The sequence below is a fragment of the Artibeus jamaicensis genome, unplaced genomic scaffold, assembly GCF_021234435.1.
Source record: "Artibeus jamaicensis isolate MK-2021 breed Jamaican fruit bat unplaced genomic scaffold, CSHL_Jam_final contig_519, whole genome shotgun sequence".
NCBI lineage: Eukaryota > Metazoa > Chordata > Mammalia > Chiroptera > Phyllostomidae > Artibeus > Artibeus jamaicensis.
The window spans coordinates 13,185,014-13,201,466 of NW_026521871.1; the positions used below are offsets into that span (position 1 = coordinate 13,185,014).

Sequence of the window (16,453 nt, forward strand, 5' to 3'; positions counted from 1 at the left end):
GTTATGACGTAAGCCATCGGCGCCGGGGGGTGACGCAAACGGGCCCGTTGTCTGTGTGTGGGGCTAGGGGCCCCGGGGGCGTCGGGGGCGTCTGGGGCTCCCGGCGGGGGCGGCGGTGGGTCGGAAGGGCCTGGACATGGCGCTGAGGGGCCGCCCCGTGGGAAGATGAATAAGGGCTGGCTGGAGTTGGAGAGCGACCCTGGTGAGGAGGGGGCCGGCTGGCCGGGCTCTGGGGAGGCCGGGGTGGGCCCGGGAGGCGCCTTCCTGACCACTACTTGCTCTTCTTGTCGTCCTACCAGGCCTCTTCACCCTCCTGGTGGAAGATTTCGGTAAGAGTCCTTGCTCCCCTCCGGACCCAGGCTGTGGGGGCCCACGCCTGCGCCCTCGCCGCACGGCCAGGAGCTGCCTTTCCTGACTTCTTTCCTTCCCTGATCGCAGGTGTCAAAGGGGTGCAAGTGGAGGAGATCTATGACCTTCAGAGCAAGTGCCAGGGGTGAGTGGCTTGGCGTCGGGACCTCCCTTTACACCTCGAAGGCTCCGAAAGGGTCTGGGGAAGAGTTCCTCTCAAGGGGGATAGTATCAGGAACCCTAAGCTGTAAAAGTTAATGTAAGGAAGCATCCCTCCTGATGAAATTACTTTGTTTTCTCCCAGTCTTCCCTCAGCACTTCCCTTTATGTAGTAGCACCTCTCCCCGCACCCCTACAAATTCTAACCGTCCTTTGGAGCACAGTTCAGCTGCTTTTTCTGGTCTTGGAGCAGGGAGCCAGGCTCTTCTCTATACGCAGACGCCACAGTGCCTTTTGTGCTGCTGTAATTTATTAACTACTGCTTGAGTGTGCCTGTGTACTAGTGCCTTTAATGTCCACACAAGGGTCTTGTATTGATTGGTTTGTGTGTAGCATCTACAAGGCCCCTCCTGGACGGCCAACCGCAGCAGGGTCTTGTTTTGGTGGTCCTGCAGAATAGAGGTGTGGAAAACTGCTACAGTGACTGAACTGAGAGTCTGCTTTTATTTCCCAGGAAAGAAGGCACTGATATGGGTGTTCATTTTCTTCCTTGGCTGCAATGGGGCTCAGGCCTTGGGGTCCCCAAGTGAGAATTAGTGTTTAAATTCCTCATCAGATTTTTTTGTTCTTGCCTTACCTTCTGTTCCTACCCTGTCCTGGGCCATTGGCTTCAGATTTTCTTCTCTTATTGCAGAACCATGTACTTCATAAGGATACTGAGTGGACACTTGGAGAACCACAGCCAGAAGCTGATGTTTAGACAGCTTGTGGCAGGCTTCGGGTTGTCAGGGCTCAGGGGCACTTTGGGCAGTGTTGGGCAGAAACCAGGGGAGAGCTGGGATTACAGGAAGGGCACCTGAGTGGTAACACAGTGTGGAGGTGACTTTCCTGGCAAGTCCCTCCAGCTGCCATGGATGAGAGTAATCATGTCTTGAGACATGATGTGATCTGGTTGGGGAGGAGAAGTGGCCATTTTCCCAGAGGAAAAGGGCCTTGAGTAGTGGCCAGTTTCTCAGGGGAAAAAGGTGTTGAGCCCCCTTCTCTGGGGACTTTTATTGGGTTGTAATACACAGGAATACAGGGCAGCAAGGATCAAACAGTAGATAACATTTCAAAGAAATCTGAGGGCTTAGTATGAGTCACAGTCTGTCAGGAACAGAGTTTTAGGGTTTCCTGCTGGAACCCTTAACATATGAATGAAAGCACTCTTAGTAGAGCAGATTTCACAGGTTTATCAGGAAGTCTTTGCGATGGCAGATTTTCCCCCAGGACACGCTCTAGCAAGGCATGGAGCTGCACCTCTCCCCATCAGGTATTCAGGCTTAAGGGGATTAGAGCCAGGAAGTGTTTCTCCCAGAGAACATGGGGACTGGGGCTTTGACAAAGCCCAGTGGAGAGAGTCCATTGCTCTTTGTTGCAGCCACCCCCCCCCCATCCTTCCATGAAGGCCTCCCAAGTGATCCAGTCTGGCTTAGGTTGCCCCCCTCACCACTGTGAGGGGTCTTACCCCCCCCCCCCCACATTGACTTCCAACCAAGGTTTGGGGGCAGTGAGAGGAAACTGAGGCAGCGTTTGCTACCAGAGACAAGCTTTGCTGCCGCTCTCATTCCAAAGGTCATCCCTCACCCTTCCCCACAAGGGGTCAAGATACAATTCCTAGAACCAGGCAGAGTGGTCTATAACAACACAGTGCAGAGGAATAGGGGGAGGGAAAAAAGGGAATATTGGTTGCCTTCCTCCACTTGGCTGGTTTAGTTCTGTTTCTTGTTTTCCTCAGCCCTGTGTATGGATTCATTTTCCTGTTCAAATGGATCGAAGAGCGCCGGTCCCGTCGCAAGGTCTCTACCTTGGTGGATGATACATCTGTGATAGATGACGATATTGTGAATAATATGTTCTTTGCCCACCAGGTCTGCTGGGCTTTGTGTTCTTTCTGGAGGGTGGGGTGCTGCCATTTTCTTTGCTTGGAGAGTGGAAGTGGGAGAAGGCAGGAAGAGGAGATAGGCAGAGACCAAGGATGGTGGTTGTAGAATTCCCTTGCCAGAAGGAATTGAGCTCTTATTCATTAAAAAAGGGAGACTCTTTTAGAGCAGTTTGGGATCTGAATTCGCTCTCCATGTCCCCAGACATTGGATATTTAGTTAAATAGACAAATACTGGGCAAAGATTTGGGTGGTTGTCCAGATATGACTGTCCCTCTCTGTGTCCCCATTCCTGATGAATGTGGGCTTCAGTTGAGGATGCTGTATATGGGTGATTGTTCTTGGTTTCACAGCTGATACCCAACTCTTGTGCTACTCATGCCCTGCTGAGTGTGCTCCTGAACTGCAGCAATGTGGACCTGGGGCCCACCCTGAGTCGTATGAAGGACTTCACCAAAGGCTTCAGCCCTGAGGTAGGCCACAGTGCCTTAATTCTGGGTCACCGCTGGCTGGGCAGATCTGGCCTCTAGGGCCACCGATGCTGTCCTATGACATTTGGCACTGTGAGGCTTTTCATTTTTTATGTGAATGTTTACGTTACATTGACTTTCAATTGTGTAAGGCAATTGGTTCTAGTACCATTGTAAGGAAAAGAGACAAACCTAGGGAAGGAAGGAACATTGCTTAATCGATATCATTTTAGGACTTTGTCAGCACTTTACAGGTCACATTGCTCCCAGTATCTGCTGATTACTGTGCCAGGACATTAGAGCTCATCTATTTAGGGCTCCAGAGTTCTCTTCTACCTTTAGGAGAGTCCACCTGTGCTTCTGTAGGTTCCTGGAACACCTCCAGGCCTGCTCTCCTGAGCTTTGTTTCCCACTCAGGGGCTCACCTGAGAAGTTCTGATCTGGCTTATTTTCTTCCCTCTAGAGCAAAGGATATGCGATTGGCAATGCCCCCGAGTTGGCCAAGGCACATAATAGCCATGCCAGGTGTGTGGGAGCTGATGGGGGCGGGGGTAAGGAAGGGCTGTCCCATTCTGGGTCCTGACTCTGTCCTTCCCCAGACCCGAGCCACGCCACCTTCCGGAGAAGCAGAATGGCCTTAGTGCAGTGCGGACCATGGAGGCATTCCACTTTGTCAGCTATGTGCCTATCACAGGCCGGCTTTTTGAGCTGGATGGGCTCAAGGTCTACCCCATTGACCATGGTAGGCACTCTGAGCTGGGGGCCATTTGGGTTTCTCTGCTTAACTCTTAAAGACCGGGGTCCTATGTCCTCAGGTGCTTGGGACTCAGTGGTGGGGGATGGGTGATGGGTGTTTAGGACATCTGGCTTTGGCCAGATGGCACCCTGCACGGCATTGCCTGACTAGCCTCTGACTCCCTGGCTCAACTACTCTCCATCCTCTTGTTCACTCTTGGCTTGCTCAAACTCAGAGCTTCCCACTTGCTGACTCCTCATCTTGGTGTTCCTTAGGGCCCTGGGGGGAGGATGAGGAGTGGACAGACAAGGCCCGGCGGGTCATCATGGAACGTATTGGCCTTGCCACTGCAGGGTAAGGGCCCTGTGCCTCCCCTATCCTCTGGACCTGTGTCCCCATTGGGAGGGATACAGAAAAGGGAACCAAGGCAGAGAGAAGCCTTGTGCAAGGCCACATGGCGAATCTGAAAAGGTCAGACTTAGATCTTGACTCCCAACTCATTGCCGTGTTTCCCGCCCAGGCTGCCTATGGCCTGCTTTGGGGACGGGGAACCTTGGTGGAGACCTGGGTGGCCCAGGTATGCTGGCTCACTTCTTGCCAGACCCCTCACATAGTTCATTGGAAGTTACCAGTTCAGGAGGCTGGTGTGCATGGTTAACTGCTGCCTGCCTACCATGGGGCCTGTGCCTATATGGCGGTAGGAGTGACTTTAGGAAGCCCTGACAGGATATCTACTCAACTTGATGGTGGGGCTTGGGCGGGAGCTGCTCTCACAGCTGCAGCTGTGACTGCAGGGAGCCGTACCATGATATCCGCTTCAACCTGATGGCGGTGGTGCCTGACCGCAGGATCAAGTATGAGGCTAGGCTGCATGTGCTGAAGGTGAATCGTCAGACAGTACTGGAGGCCCTGCAGCAGGTGGGTACCCTCCTGCCTGGTCCCTTCCCAGCCATCTTCTCCTCCTCACTGGGGCCTCTGTTTCTCCAAATCACCCTCGTGGATCTGGGCTTCAACCAACCACTACTTCTTTTGCACCATTTTTGGGAAAGGTGGGACTTGAGGTGGGGAGGGAAAGTCATTTTCCTAAAGGAGATTTGGGTTTCACCATTGTATTTCTTTGCAAGGGAGTGGGTAGAGCCAAGGCTCTTAAGCTGTCTGAGGTAGAGGCTGGGGCTGCCTTCTCTCTTCTGAGCCTTGGATTCTGTTTTTAGTTGATCAGGGTAACACAACCAGAGCTGATTCAGACCCACAAGGCACAAGAGTCACAGCTGCCTGAGGAGACCAAACCAGTCAGTGGCAAGTCCCCTGTGGCTCTGGAGGCAAGCAGGGCCCCAGTGGCCACTGAGGGCACCCACACAGGTACTTGGGGTCTTAGGGCCTCTTGTGGGCCTTACTGCTTGACCTGGGAGACCCAAACAGAGCAAGTCTTTTCCTGTGGAGGCACATGGGCAGTGCTTCATGGGCTCCTACAGAAGGCCTGAAGCCTCAATGCTTGTATCCCTCTCCCTTCCAAACATGGAGAGCAGTTTTTTCCCTAAAGAAATGCAACTGTAAAGGGCCGCCATTACCAAAGGCCCATGAGCCTTTTCTGTAATGCATATCCCTTTCTGGTTTTCTTAGAGGCTTTTAAAAAATTTTCTGCTTCCCTCTCTTTTTCCAATTTACTCTTCTCCTGTCTCGGTGTGGGCCCATAAATGACTTCCATCCCACCAGCTTGCTTGGCTGTTCCCTGGGAAGGGAGGGGGAGCAATGCAGTGTCACAGGAGAGGGGAGACAGTGGGCTGGGGACAGCTTTTCTTGAGAAGCCGGCTGAAAGTCCTGCTTGTGCTCCTTCTCTCAGATGGTGTGGAGGAGGTGGCTGGTACATGCCCACAAGCTCTGACCCACAGTCCTCCCAGCAAACCCAAGCTGGTGGTGAAACCTTCAGGGAGCAGCCTCAATGGCGTTCCCCCCAATCCCGCTCCCATTGTCCAGCGGCTGCCAGCTTTCCTCGACAATCACAACTATGCTAAGTCCCCCATGCAGGTGAGCTGGGAGTGCCCCCACAGGACTCCCTCCAGGATTCTTTTGAAAGGCTGCCACAGGCATTCGATGTTCATTATCCTGGTTCCTCTGACAGTTGGAAGCACCTGACAAGGCAGGGGGCTTAGGGAGGCAAAGAGAGCTCCTCTGACTTCAAGTCAGACATGGCTATGGGCCTAAATGGTGAGGTCATGTTCCTTGGTACAACTCTTATCAGTTGGATTCTGCTGGCCAAGTGAAGGCACGTGTTTTAGGGCCCTCTTTCTCTCAGAAGCCCTGTGTAGGCCGGTGGTGTGGGTAGGTGGTAGCTTTCCTACAAGCCCAGGGTGGACTCTGGAATACCTAGAGGGTTCTGTGGACTTGACCTGAGAGCCATGTTGGCTTCCTGTCTGGCTATGACTGCTTTGTCCAACCTGGGCTGACTGACCCCTGCTGATGGGCTGCCCTGGGTTTCTACCCCAGGAGGAAGAAGACTTGGCAGCAGGTGTGGGCCGCAGCCGAGTTCCAGTCCGCCCACCCCAGCAGTACTCAGACGATGAGGATGACTATGAGGATGATGAAGAGGACGATGTGCAGAACACCAACTCCGCCATTAGGTCAGCCTCAGCTCTGTAAGGCTGGAAGCTCTGAGTGCTACAGACCCTATCTCGAATATTCTAGCTTGTGTCTGAGTACCCTTCAGTAGATAGATAATGCTGAGTACCTGCTGAGTACAGGCTCCTGGTAGATAGATAATGCTGAGCACCTGCTGAGTACAGGCTCCTGGGGGAGGCTGGCATGAAGGAGGCTGACTCCAGGTCCCAAGAAACTTTTGAAGAGCTGGGGTGGGTGGGGAGGGAGCTGAGCACATTTAACCAGACATCAAAACATGTCCTGTTGGGAGGTTGCCTTTTGGCTAGGCCTTGTAAGAACTGGATGAAGCAGGGAAGGAGGAGATAGGGCAGGGATACTTTGCTAGAAGACATAGTATTGGCAAAAGGCTAGCAGCTAGAATAGAGGTGTCCTTTGAGGATACCTGGCTGTAGCTGTCAGAGCTTAGGGTGCCAGGCTTGGCATGGCTGGGGCAGGCAGCTGGACTGAGAGAGGAGCTGCAGGGTCAGTCCCTGGATGTTAGGGTGTTGTTTAATAGACAGTTCTAGGCATTGCTGGGTGTGTGGTCACCTGGCCCACTCCTTTGGCTCACCTCTCCTTGGGCCCCACAGGTACAGGCGAAAGGGGCCAGGGAAGCCAGTGCCATCGAGTGGCTCTGGGGATGGGCAGCTGTCAGTGTTGCAGCCCAACACTATCAACGTCTTGGCTGAGAAGCTCAAAGAGTCCCAGAAAGACCTCTCGATTCCCCTGTCCATCAAGACCAGCAGTGGTGCTGGGAGTCCGGCAGTGGCAGCACCCACGCACTCGCAGCCCTCACCCACCCCCAGCAATGAGAGCACAGACACAGCCTCCGAGATCGGCAGCGCTTTCAACTCACCACTGCGCTCGCCTATCCGCTCAGCCAACCCCACGCGGCCCTCCAGCCCTGTCACCTCCCACATCTCCAAGGTGCTTTTTGGAGAGGATGAAAGCCTGCTACGTGTTGACTGTATACGCTACAATCGTGCTGTACGTGACCTGGGTCCTGTCATCAGCACAGGTCTGCTACACTTGGCTGAGGATGGTGTGCTGAGTCCCCTGGCACTGACAGGTGGGCCTTGGGCTGGCTCACTGGCCACTTGGTGTATCAAGGATGGAGGAGGGAGGTAGCCAAGTGAGCACCAAGTGTCCTGCACTCTGATGGGTCTTCTCCTGCCTTCTTTTCCCAGAGGGTGGGAAGGGTTCCTCGCCCTCAATCAGACCAAGCCTGGGCAGCCAGGGGGCTGGCAGCCCAGAGCAGAAGGAAGTGGTGGAAGCTGTAGATGGCAGAGAGAAGTCTGGGCTGGTCAGGCCCAGTGAGCCCTTGAGTGGGGAGAAGTACTCACCCAAGGTGAGCTCCTGTGGGTTTCTCGTCTCATCCTAGCAGGGGGAAGGACTGGGTTCTTGACGAGTTTCGGTGGGAAGGTTGGTGGCTATGAAGCCTGTCTGGGTTGGGTAGTGGAAGAGGCCTCAGTAAGCTCCAGGCACTCTGGCTGCTTATCTGCCTCTCCCTGCTTCCTGGTACTATGGCTTTGGTGCTGGCCAGTCCCCCCCACGGGTACAACATTGGGTTTTGGCAGGAACTTTTGGCACTGTTGAAGTGTGTGGAGGCCGAGATTGCAAACTATGAGGCCTGCCTCAAGGAAGAGGTAGAGAAGAGGAAGAAATTCAAGGTGGGTTATCTCTCCCACTGCCTGGTCCTTTGCCTATGACTGCCTTCCCAGAGGTGCGACCTCTCAAGGTCAGCTGGTGGCAGCTCTCTGGAGATCGGCTGCAGTGCCCTCATTCCTTTTCCCCACAGATTGATGATCAGAGAAGGACCCACAACTATGATGAGTTCATCTGCACATTTATCTCCATGCTGGCTCAGGAAGGTGAGGGTCCTCACTGCGTGTTACCTGGCATGCCCTCCTGAGGGCCATGCTCCTCAGGTTGCTGCTCTGTCAGGCATCTGCTAGGGATTGAACAGACTGCGGAGCTCAGGGAGGCTTGGGAGACCCCTCAGCTCTTGGCCTGTCTGCGGCCTATTGAGCAGGTGGCTGCTGGGCATCCAGGTACCTGCTCAAGGGCCTCTGTCTCTCTGCAGGCATGTTGGCCAACCTGGTGGAGCAGAACATCTCAGTGCGGCGGCGCCAAGGGGTCAGCATTGGCCGGCTCCACAAGCAGCGGAAGCCTGACCGGCGGAAACGCTCACGCCCCTACAAGGCCAAGCGTCAGTGAGGGCTACTGGCCCTGACTCTGCAGCCTGCTCTTGCCTTGTGGCCCTCACCAGGGCCCCTTCTCTGCCCTACTCTCCACTTCCCAGTATTACCGAATAGTTCCAGCCAGAGAGCTTAGACCCTGGAAATGGAAGCCAGACCAGGATTTCCTGCAATTTAGCCCCTGGGGTCTGGTGGGGCAGGTCAAGCCCATAGTGCTCAGAAAGCAGCAGCTGGAGCTAGGGCACAGTAAGGTGCTGCGGCTTCCTCCACAGCTGGCTGTGGATCTGCAGGACTTGGCCTTTCTGCCTGGGTAGCAGAATATATATTTTACCTACAGAGACGTCTATTTTTCTGGGCTCTGGCCCATCTTGCCACCACTGTGTTGACATAGCCGGCTTCCTGACTATGCGTTCTCTGAACAGTTGTCCTGGTGGGACCTGGGTGAGCATGGGCCTGTTGCTGTAGCCCCAGCCACCATTGTCTCTGTTGTGAGGAAGCCAGGTCTGCTCTTTTTTCCTTCTGGGAGAGCTCCAAACTCAGGAACCTGGATTCTGGGCTGGGTTGGGAGTGGGGGGGTCCCAGTGCGGGTGGGGTGAGAAACCTGCTGTAGTCCCAGGCTTGAGCAGAAAGGAGTGTTTGAGCTGCTTGGTGGCCTGTAAACTCCATTGCTAGCTCCAGTCAGGCTTGTCAAGCCTGCTTTCCCCTTGAGCAAGGCTCTGGGGCTCTTTGCCTTCAGTGTTGTGGCTCTGGCAGTGGGCTTGCCTTGGGCTCCTGGACTCTGTCCCTGGAGCCTGGGGCTCAGAGGAGCCTCTGCCCATCCCCTCAGTATTACCATGTCTCCCTTCCCTTAGGGGTAGCAGAGACAGGGCTGCTTGCAGGAAACTGGCACCACTCAGCTCTCCCTGCCACGCCAGCTTCCTCAGCCTTTGCAAGGCACTCAGGGTGGGGGACTGCAGGACCAAGATGACCAGTTGGAGTCCCCATGTTCCCAGAGGGCCTGATGCCAAGGAGTAATGGGCCTAGCACTGCCTTTGGAGCTCGGCCCCCAAATATAGGCCTATGGCCTCTGCTAGATGGCTTAGAAGGAGATCTAAGGAGGCCCCTTATCTGTACATAGTGACCTGGGAGGGGGTTGGGGAACAGTTGGCAGGCATGGCAGTTGCCTCTGCATGGAGCACAGCCCGACTCCTCGACCCCCTGTAAATATTGGATCAATAAGTGAATAAAACTCTCCTAAAAAAAACCCTCCTGTTGTTGCTGGCCTGAGGTTTGTACTCTAGGCTGAGATGGGAGTGAGGATCTAACTAGGCCTGGGCCTAAGGCCCAGTGACCAGAAATGAGAAGTATGCATTCTTGAGTATTTAGCCTTCTGGGGAAGAGATTCTTGGGACCCTAGGCCTGGGATTTAGGATCTGAGCTGAGGAAGGACTTTGGGTGGGCTGTGGATTCTGAAGAGTTGTGTACAAGGTGCAGTTTGGGAGGAGAGGGCCATGGCTTTGACCAGATCTGATAGCTTTGCAACCTGGAGTGATGTTGGGGCTCTGCGTTGAGGCAGGGCCGCCTCTAGTCCTGCCTGGTGTCCTTTCCCTCGAGGGGTGCTGGGACCTTGGAGGGTTCACCTCTCCTCTTGTACCTGCTCAGGTCCAGCAGGTTAAAGGTGCTACCTGTCACCTCTTCCTCCTCACTAGCCACATTTTCTCTTGGGGCCGCTCTAGCCCCTCACCCTCACTGTTTCCCTGGCAGTGCATTGTATGGAAGTGGCCTTATGTAAGCAGGTAAGGCTCAGCTGGACTGCTTAGAAAACTCAACTTTAATGGCTCCCTCCCTTCTGTCCACGTCTAGTAGTCCAGGGCACAGATGAGGGCCACACCGCGTTTTATCCAGTGTCTCTGGGGCTGGTCAGAGGGGATTTCCACAGCAATGATGTAGTTGGTGGAGTGGCCTGTGGTTGATAGTGTCCCTGGAAGAAACAACAAAGGGAGGGGGTTAAGTTGCCACAACTAGAGAAGGACAGGGTAAAGGCAATGGATTTGGCAGATTTGGGGACAAGGAGGGAGTCTTGGGGACAAGTGGACTGAAGAGGAAGCCCACTTGTTGAGTGGGTCTGGCCAAGGCTCAGGCCTGCCTAGGGTTAATGCACTGACTGAGGACAGGCAGCAATGGGACAGTTGTACCACTCACGTCCTGTTGGACCCAGGCTAGGCCCACCCCCTCTCTAGGCCTCAGTCACCCACATTGAACGTTACCAGGCTGGGGCTCCCAGGACCCAAGGTGGATCTGCTGAAGGGGGCAGCAAGGTGGTGAGCTCAGGGGCCACTCTGTAGATAAGCCCTGCCTGCTGCTGCCAGGTTCTGTCCTTGACTTGTTGGTCCAAGGACTGCTGACCAACCTCTGTTGGCCATCTTGTTCAGCTAACCTGGGTCAGCCTATCTGGCCTGGGCTGGCCCAGTCTTGGGCCCCCATCTGTGGTGTAGGCTCCCTTCCCCGGACATCGTACCAGAGCGGGTCAGCGTCTTATAGATGGGACACAGGTAGAAGGCCTGGTCCTGAATCTTGCGGTTGGGTGTTGGCAGGAGCCAGATAACAGCCATTTCCGTGTATAGCTCCTTGGGCCGAGACTCGGCCAGCTGGAACGCCATGGGGTCCCAGCGGGCACCTTCCAGGAACAGCCCATGGATGTAGCACCCCAATTCAGGCCTTTTCTTGAGCTCTGACACTGACTGGTGCATCACCTGTGGTGGGCGCAGACATGCCCCACACACATCAGTACCCAGAATCTGGGTTAGAGTTCTGGTTCTGAAGCACAAACTCCCTCCTGAGAGTTCTGCCTGCCTTCCCGCCACTCATTATTTTAGCTAGTAGCTTGCTGTCTATACCCTGCCCTCGGGATTTCCGTGGGGCTCATGGCCTCTTCTGGGCTGGCTCTCCTTTTCCCCCACCCCTGCTTAAGGGTCCCATGACCACCAGACAGGTGTGGCCTCAGAAGTAAGTGATCAGGCTATACTCCACAGCCTGTCACCTGACCTGGCCCTGGCTGTGTCCAGACCTTGAAATCAAAGGAGATGGTGTCAATGGAGATGACAGACTTGCGGGCAAAGTTCTGCAGGGTGCCTGTCAGGAAAGCCTGGGGGAAGAAGAATCCACTGATCCAGAAAACAGCTGGGATGCCCCCTTTGATCCAGGTCTGCACGAAGTCCAGGCGTTGTAGCAGATCCATGACCCATGAGGACAGTGGCTTAAGTGATGGGTAGGCCTTGGCGTTCCAGAGCTCAGGCACAGCATTGTTGTATAGGCTGGCAGCCATCAGCTCCAACTGGGAGGACATCACCACCAGCCCCTTGAGCGCCTTGAGCAGGTCTCGCAGCATCTGTGTGATCACCTGCAGCAGCCGGTTGTACCTATGGGGCCAGGGCTGTGTAGCAGTACCTACAATCTGTAGTTGTAGGCCATAGACAAGAAAGCAGTGGTCTAACGGGCTAGAACACAGCTGCTTGGACAGCCTGGGCACCAATCCCAGCTCTGGCCTTTAGCAAATGTGTGACCTTAGTTCACTTAATCTTTTTGGGCCTTGGTTTACCTATCTGTAAAGTGGGAATAATAAAAATGTGGCTGGATTTAGAGGATGGATTTTAGCACTTGGTATGGCACCCGTACCATAGTACCTCTTGCTATCATTTCTCTACAGCTCTGGTTCTTTGACTCTGGGCTGGTGGTGGTGAGGGGTGTCTGGGATAGGGGGATTACCGAATGACCTCCTGTATGAGCACTGTGTTCATCGACTCCTCATACAGCACAGGGTACTTGCTTATCACCAGCTGCAAGTTCACGGGCTCAGGCACCTGGAGTAGAATGTTGTGGGCCACATCTTCCACTATCTGTAGGCACAAAGGGATACTGGGGGTCAGGGCTGGCCTCCACAACCCTCATAGGATCTCACATGCACAGAATTTTTTCCCACAAGGGAGCAGGCAGGATAGTAGGTGGGAGGTTAGCCCTGACCAACCCTTGGGTCCCTTCCCCTGGTTGTGCCCCACCTCCTCCCTGCTCTGGCCGCCCACAGAGGACGATTTTGGTTGCAGCTGTATTATAGCATTGAGCAGAGAGTAAGTCTCATTCTGGGCGAAGGTGATGTTGGCATTGTCGTGCAGGCCAAAGATCTCCGGCATGTCGTTGAGTGGGAGGCCCTTGATGTAGGAGAGGTAGCCCTGTGGGTAGGGAGGCACAGCTGAAGCCCCTGTCTGGCTCTATCCCCAGCCTGTGGGTGGCCTTTCAATTAAGCACATCCCCCACCCATCACCCTGGTTGTAACCCCATTGTTCTTGGGACTCCATGGCCCCTGAGGCATGATGAGGGTGGCTTCTGCCTCCCTCCCAGCCCCCTTCTCAGTGCCATCCAGCTCCCTGCCCCTTCACTGCACTGCTCAAACCTGCCACACTCCCTTGTTTCCACACTCTGGAATGCCTGACCCAGCCCCTGACCGCTCCTCACACATCGTAGCTGAAGCAGAGCTTCTTCAGGGTGGACCCCTGACTATGTGGGCTGGGTCTGGTTGCTCCTTCCTTCCCCCTGCCTCACTGAGTGCCCTCAGGTAGCAGTGACTGTCTTTTCGGGGTGGATTAATCAATGAGAAGGAGCTGCTGCAGGGCAGGGGCCACATCTCCTCTTCACCCAGCACTAGGTGGTTCTCAGTACCCTAGAACCCAGGCTGTGCTCACGTTGAGATCATAGGTGGGTTGGATCTGGTGGTAGATGCCTGAAGTGCTGTAGCTGTGCTCAGGGAGGAGCACTTCGGGGCTGTAGAAGTCCTCCAGGATGTTCATGATGCAGCGGCGGTCCCAGTCATCGGTGACACGGCCCCCATAGTTGATCTCCCCCGCCGTGTACTTGAGGACCTATGTGGCAGGTGGGTAAGGGCCCCACAAGTGCCGAGTTCCCCACCCTCAGCCTGTCCCCAGCCCACCTTGTAGGGGATGTCATCATACTCATCCAGGAACATCTTGAGCTGACTGATGCAGATGCGTAGGTCCCCATCTGTGAACTCGTAGGGGATGTTGAAGCCCAGGGGCCCAAACTTTCGGCGCTCCAGTGCATTCCCATGGAACAGGCACAGAGACAGCAGCAGGGACTTGAACTCTGTCACCTGTGAGAGGTGAGGGACAGGAGACATGAGGGGCAAGGATGGGGAGCAGGTAGGGCAGGGCACTACCAAGTGTACCTCACCTTGCGACAGGAGTTGAGGAAGTCATCACTGAGGCTGTTGTAGGACTTGAGCAGGTTGGCCTTGACACCACGTGGTGGCTCAATGGTCATCTTGGAGCCATTCTGCAGGATGGACACTGGGAACTTGTTGCTGGGCAGGCTGGTGAGCCAAAGGCGGAAGTCCCGGTGCACCTGGCAGCCATGTTCCATGTGAGCATCGGGACCCATACCTGGTGGTGTCCCCAGTACCAGGCTCCCTCCTACCCAGGGACCCTGGGCCATCCTCAGCCTGACTCTACCCCTGGGGGGCCCAGACCAGGCTGCATGGACCACTGATTAAAGGTACAGGCTTTGCACCCTGACTGGTGTGGTAATGTGACTTGGGTGCACTGAGAAGATTACTGCAGTTGAGGCAAGTTCCTGAGCACTTCCTGTGCTGGGCTAAGCACTTTGCAAAACCATCTTGTTTAGCTCACGGTTCTGGGTGGACACATTAGTACTCCCTTTGGCAGAGGGAGCTGGTGCACCTTGTCGGGATTGATGTGCTCAATGAGGTGCTCTAGGGCTGGCATCCAGCTTGGGGCCAGGTGGCAGTTCTGGAAGAAGACCCACTTGCCCCTCTCTATGGAGCTGCGCATCATGGCTTCCGCCCGTGGGCCCTGTGGGAGTTTAAGTGAGGAGTGGTAGGATCAGCTGGTCTAGCTGGCCATCACCCTCCTGGCCCCACCCTTACCTGGCCCTGGCCCAGGGAGATGGCAGAGAGCTTCTTGGAGAACTTCATTTCTTCAGCAAACTTGTATAGGTCGGCAGCAGGGTCAGTGCCCGGCGACAGCACAAAGATGAGAGGTGTCGTGGAGTTGGAGTCTTTAAACACCACTGACAAGTTGGCTGTCTGCAGGGCAGAGAGACATGCTGGGGCCACATGGGGCTGAGGAGGCACAGGGACCTGGGCAAGGGACGGCAATCTGGGGGCTCCCAGAGCCTTTGGGGGGTGGGCTAGGAGTCCTGGCCTGATGAAAGCTGCAAAGTGGTCTGTCCAGGTGCAGTCAGGCCCTTGGCACCCACGTGGGGATTAGCAGGTGGCACTGGCTAGCAGCACTTGCCTGGGGCTCAATGAAGCGTGGCTCCAGGTTGGTGGCCACAAAGTCTTGCATGGCATTGGTAACCTTGTCTCCACGTAGGCAGCGCAGGACCAGCAGCTTCTGGAACTGGTCCAGGTACTGATCCCAGATGCCAGGCAAGGGTTCCCTGTAATAGTGCCCATGTCTCCCTGAAAGCTGACTTATGGGAAGGCATCAGCCACAGGGATTCTGCTGGCTGGATGGCAAAGGAGAATGGAGTGTCTGGAGGTGTGTGGCTGGGAGCATGGAAGAGATGTGGCCACAACTGCAGGGCAGTCCAGGTGGCCTCTCAGAAGGCTCCTGTGTCTGGGTTTCACCCCCCGCAATGTACCCACTCTGACACGCCTTGGGGCCCAGCTCACCGGTGGGGCTCTGGGCTGTCAAAGATAGCCCGGAATTCTGAGAGGTGTTTCACAAAGTCAGCAGCGAAGGAGTAGAAGGCTGGCAGGTTTGAGAGTGCCAGGATGTCTCGCCAGGCCCGGTCTGACAGCCAGTCCACTGCAGGGTTCTCAGTCATCACCTGGACGGAGCCCCCAGACAGGAGGTAGCGCCACTCACTCTAGCAGGGGACAGAAGGAGGCTAGTGCCAGGCCCTATGTGCCTGTGAGCCTACCCAGTACACAGTGAGGTGGTGGCTGTCACTCTTGCTACCTTGGCAGTGCTTTCCAACACACTATAAAATACCTGGGGCTCATGAGAATGTGAGCTGGGAGGCTCAGGCCAGCCTCTGTGCCCACTGGCTCACTCGAACTTCTGAGAAGGCCTGTACTCATAGGACTGCTTGGGTCACTACTAACCCAGGGTCTCCTGGCTGTTTTTAAGCAAGGAACTGTGTTTCCTTAGGCCTTTGCCCCTTTGCTCTTGCTGTGTCTTCTTGCCTGGCCTTTCCTTCCACCCTGTTCTCCCAGGCCCTGCAACAGGACAACTGCTCTGGCAGTCTGTCCTGGACCACTGTCCCACCTGGATGCCTCTCTACTCATGCACCTGGTTGATCTTGTCCTCATTCATCATGATGCGGACACATAGCAGGAAGGCGAACATCAACTTGTGCTTCTCAAAGAGGCTGCGGCAGACGTTACTGTAGAGGCTGTAGGTCAGGTAGCGATTGATGTTGGCGATGCGCTTCTTCAGATTGTCTGCAGGAAGGGAGGTGATGCAGCACATGGGAAGAGAGGGAGAAAGCAAGAGCCCTGGGGTCCAGCCCAGCCTGTTCCCACAGCAGCCACAGGGGGGCTGGGCTTCCCTGTGGGGCACCTGGAGTTCCCAGTGAAAGGGCTCCGAGGAAGATAGGGAGGAGTGTGTGTGTTCTTGTGTAGAGTGTATCTGAGATGTGAGCATGTGCAAGTGACTATGGGTGTCAGTTTGTGCACATGCCCACGTGAAAACATGTTCATGTGTCCCATATGTGTTAGGGTGGGAGCCTGGCATTTGTGCCCACATGTGCATGTGTGCCAGGACTACCTGCCCTCTCTGAGTTGGCGATGCCTGAGAGGAAGATGTTGAGAAACCACTCGAGGGAGTACTGGTACATGGGGTCCACATTGGCCAGGTCTGACACACAGAAGAATAGGATTTGGGTACGGACGGCCACAGGTATGTACTCCATGCGCGTGAGGTCAATGTCCTTCTCCGTTTGCTCTGCAATCCTGACCTTGGCCTGGGGGTG

At 55.1% G+C, this 16,453-nt stretch overlaps 2 protein-coding genes across 3 annotated transcripts in view; one reads left to right on the top strand and one right to left on the bottom strand.

Moving 5' to 3' along the window:
- The first annotated feature begins 28 nt into the window (after window positions 1–28).
- Window positions 29–9,707, top strand: BAP1 (BRCA1 associated protein 1). Of its 2 annotated transcripts, XM_037134744.2 has the most exons (18): window positions 29–202; window positions 300–329; window positions 439–493; window positions 1,777–1,819; window positions 2,285–2,417; window positions 2,783–2,902; window positions 3,363–3,424; window positions 3,499–3,641; window positions 3,911–3,989; window positions 4,430–4,553; window positions 4,847–4,994; window positions 5,476–5,660; window positions 6,120–6,253; window positions 6,860–7,338; window positions 7,457–7,617; window positions 7,847–7,939; window positions 8,068–8,140; window positions 8,353–9,707. In XM_037134744.2, exons 3-18 carry the CDS (start codon window positions 469–471, stop codon window positions 8,484–8,486), a joined length of 2,136 nt encoding a protein of 711 aa, XP_036990639.2. In that variant the 5' UTR covers window positions 29–202; window positions 300–329; window positions 439–468; the 3' UTR covers window positions 8,487–9,707. The 2 variants fall into 2 exon arrangements, with proteins under 2 accessions (XP_036990639.2, XP_036990638.2); XM_037134743.2 differs by lacking the exon at window positions 1,777–1,819 and having other exon boundaries at window positions 30–202.
- A 558-nt stretch (window positions 9,708–10,265) lies between these two features.
- DNAH1 (dynein axonemal heavy chain 1) overlaps window positions 10,266–16,453 on the bottom strand; it is a 78,156-nt gene continuing 71,968 nt past the window's right edge. The window contains exons 64-77 of the mRNA XM_037134776.2: window positions 16,249–16,444; window positions 15,772–15,923; window positions 15,150–15,346; window positions 14,770–14,914; window positions 14,400–14,558; window positions 14,194–14,325; window positions 13,688–13,858; window positions 13,428–13,607; window positions 13,183–13,359; window positions 12,502–12,672; window positions 12,212–12,342; window positions 11,514–11,865; window positions 10,965–11,199; window positions 10,266–10,427 (exon numbers count right to left, since the gene is read on the bottom strand). Coding sequence (XP_036990671.2) covers window positions 10,306–10,427; window positions 10,965–11,199; window positions 11,514–11,865; window positions 12,212–12,342; window positions 12,502–12,672; window positions 13,183–13,359; window positions 13,428–13,607; window positions 13,688–13,858; window positions 14,194–14,325; window positions 14,400–14,558; window positions 14,770–14,914; window positions 15,150–15,346; window positions 15,772–15,923; window positions 16,249–16,444 — 2,520 coding nt within the window. The 3' untranslated portion in view covers window positions 10,266–10,305. The remainder of the gene's footprint in view (window positions 10,428–10,964; window positions 11,200–11,513; window positions 11,866–12,211; window positions 12,343–12,501; window positions 12,673–13,182; window positions 13,360–13,427; window positions 13,608–13,687; window positions 13,859–14,193; window positions 14,326–14,399; window positions 14,559–14,769; window positions 14,915–15,149; window positions 15,347–15,771; window positions 15,924–16,248; window positions 16,445–16,453) is intronic.

Bases quoted from the DNA above. Each gene is read 5' to 3' on its own strand.
- BAP1 (XM_037134743.2), top strand. From the start codon at position 166: ATGAATAAGGGCTGGCTGGAGTTGGAGAGCGACCCTG. The intron at 7,339-7,456 runs GTGGGCCTTGGG...TTCTTTTCCCAG, and splicing joins GAGTCCCCTGGCACTGACAG to AGGGTGGGAAGGGTTCCTCG. The intron at 7,618-7,846 runs GTGAGCTCCTGT...GGGTTTTGGCAG, and splicing joins GGGAGAAGTACTCACCCAAG to GAACTTTTGGCACTGTTGAA.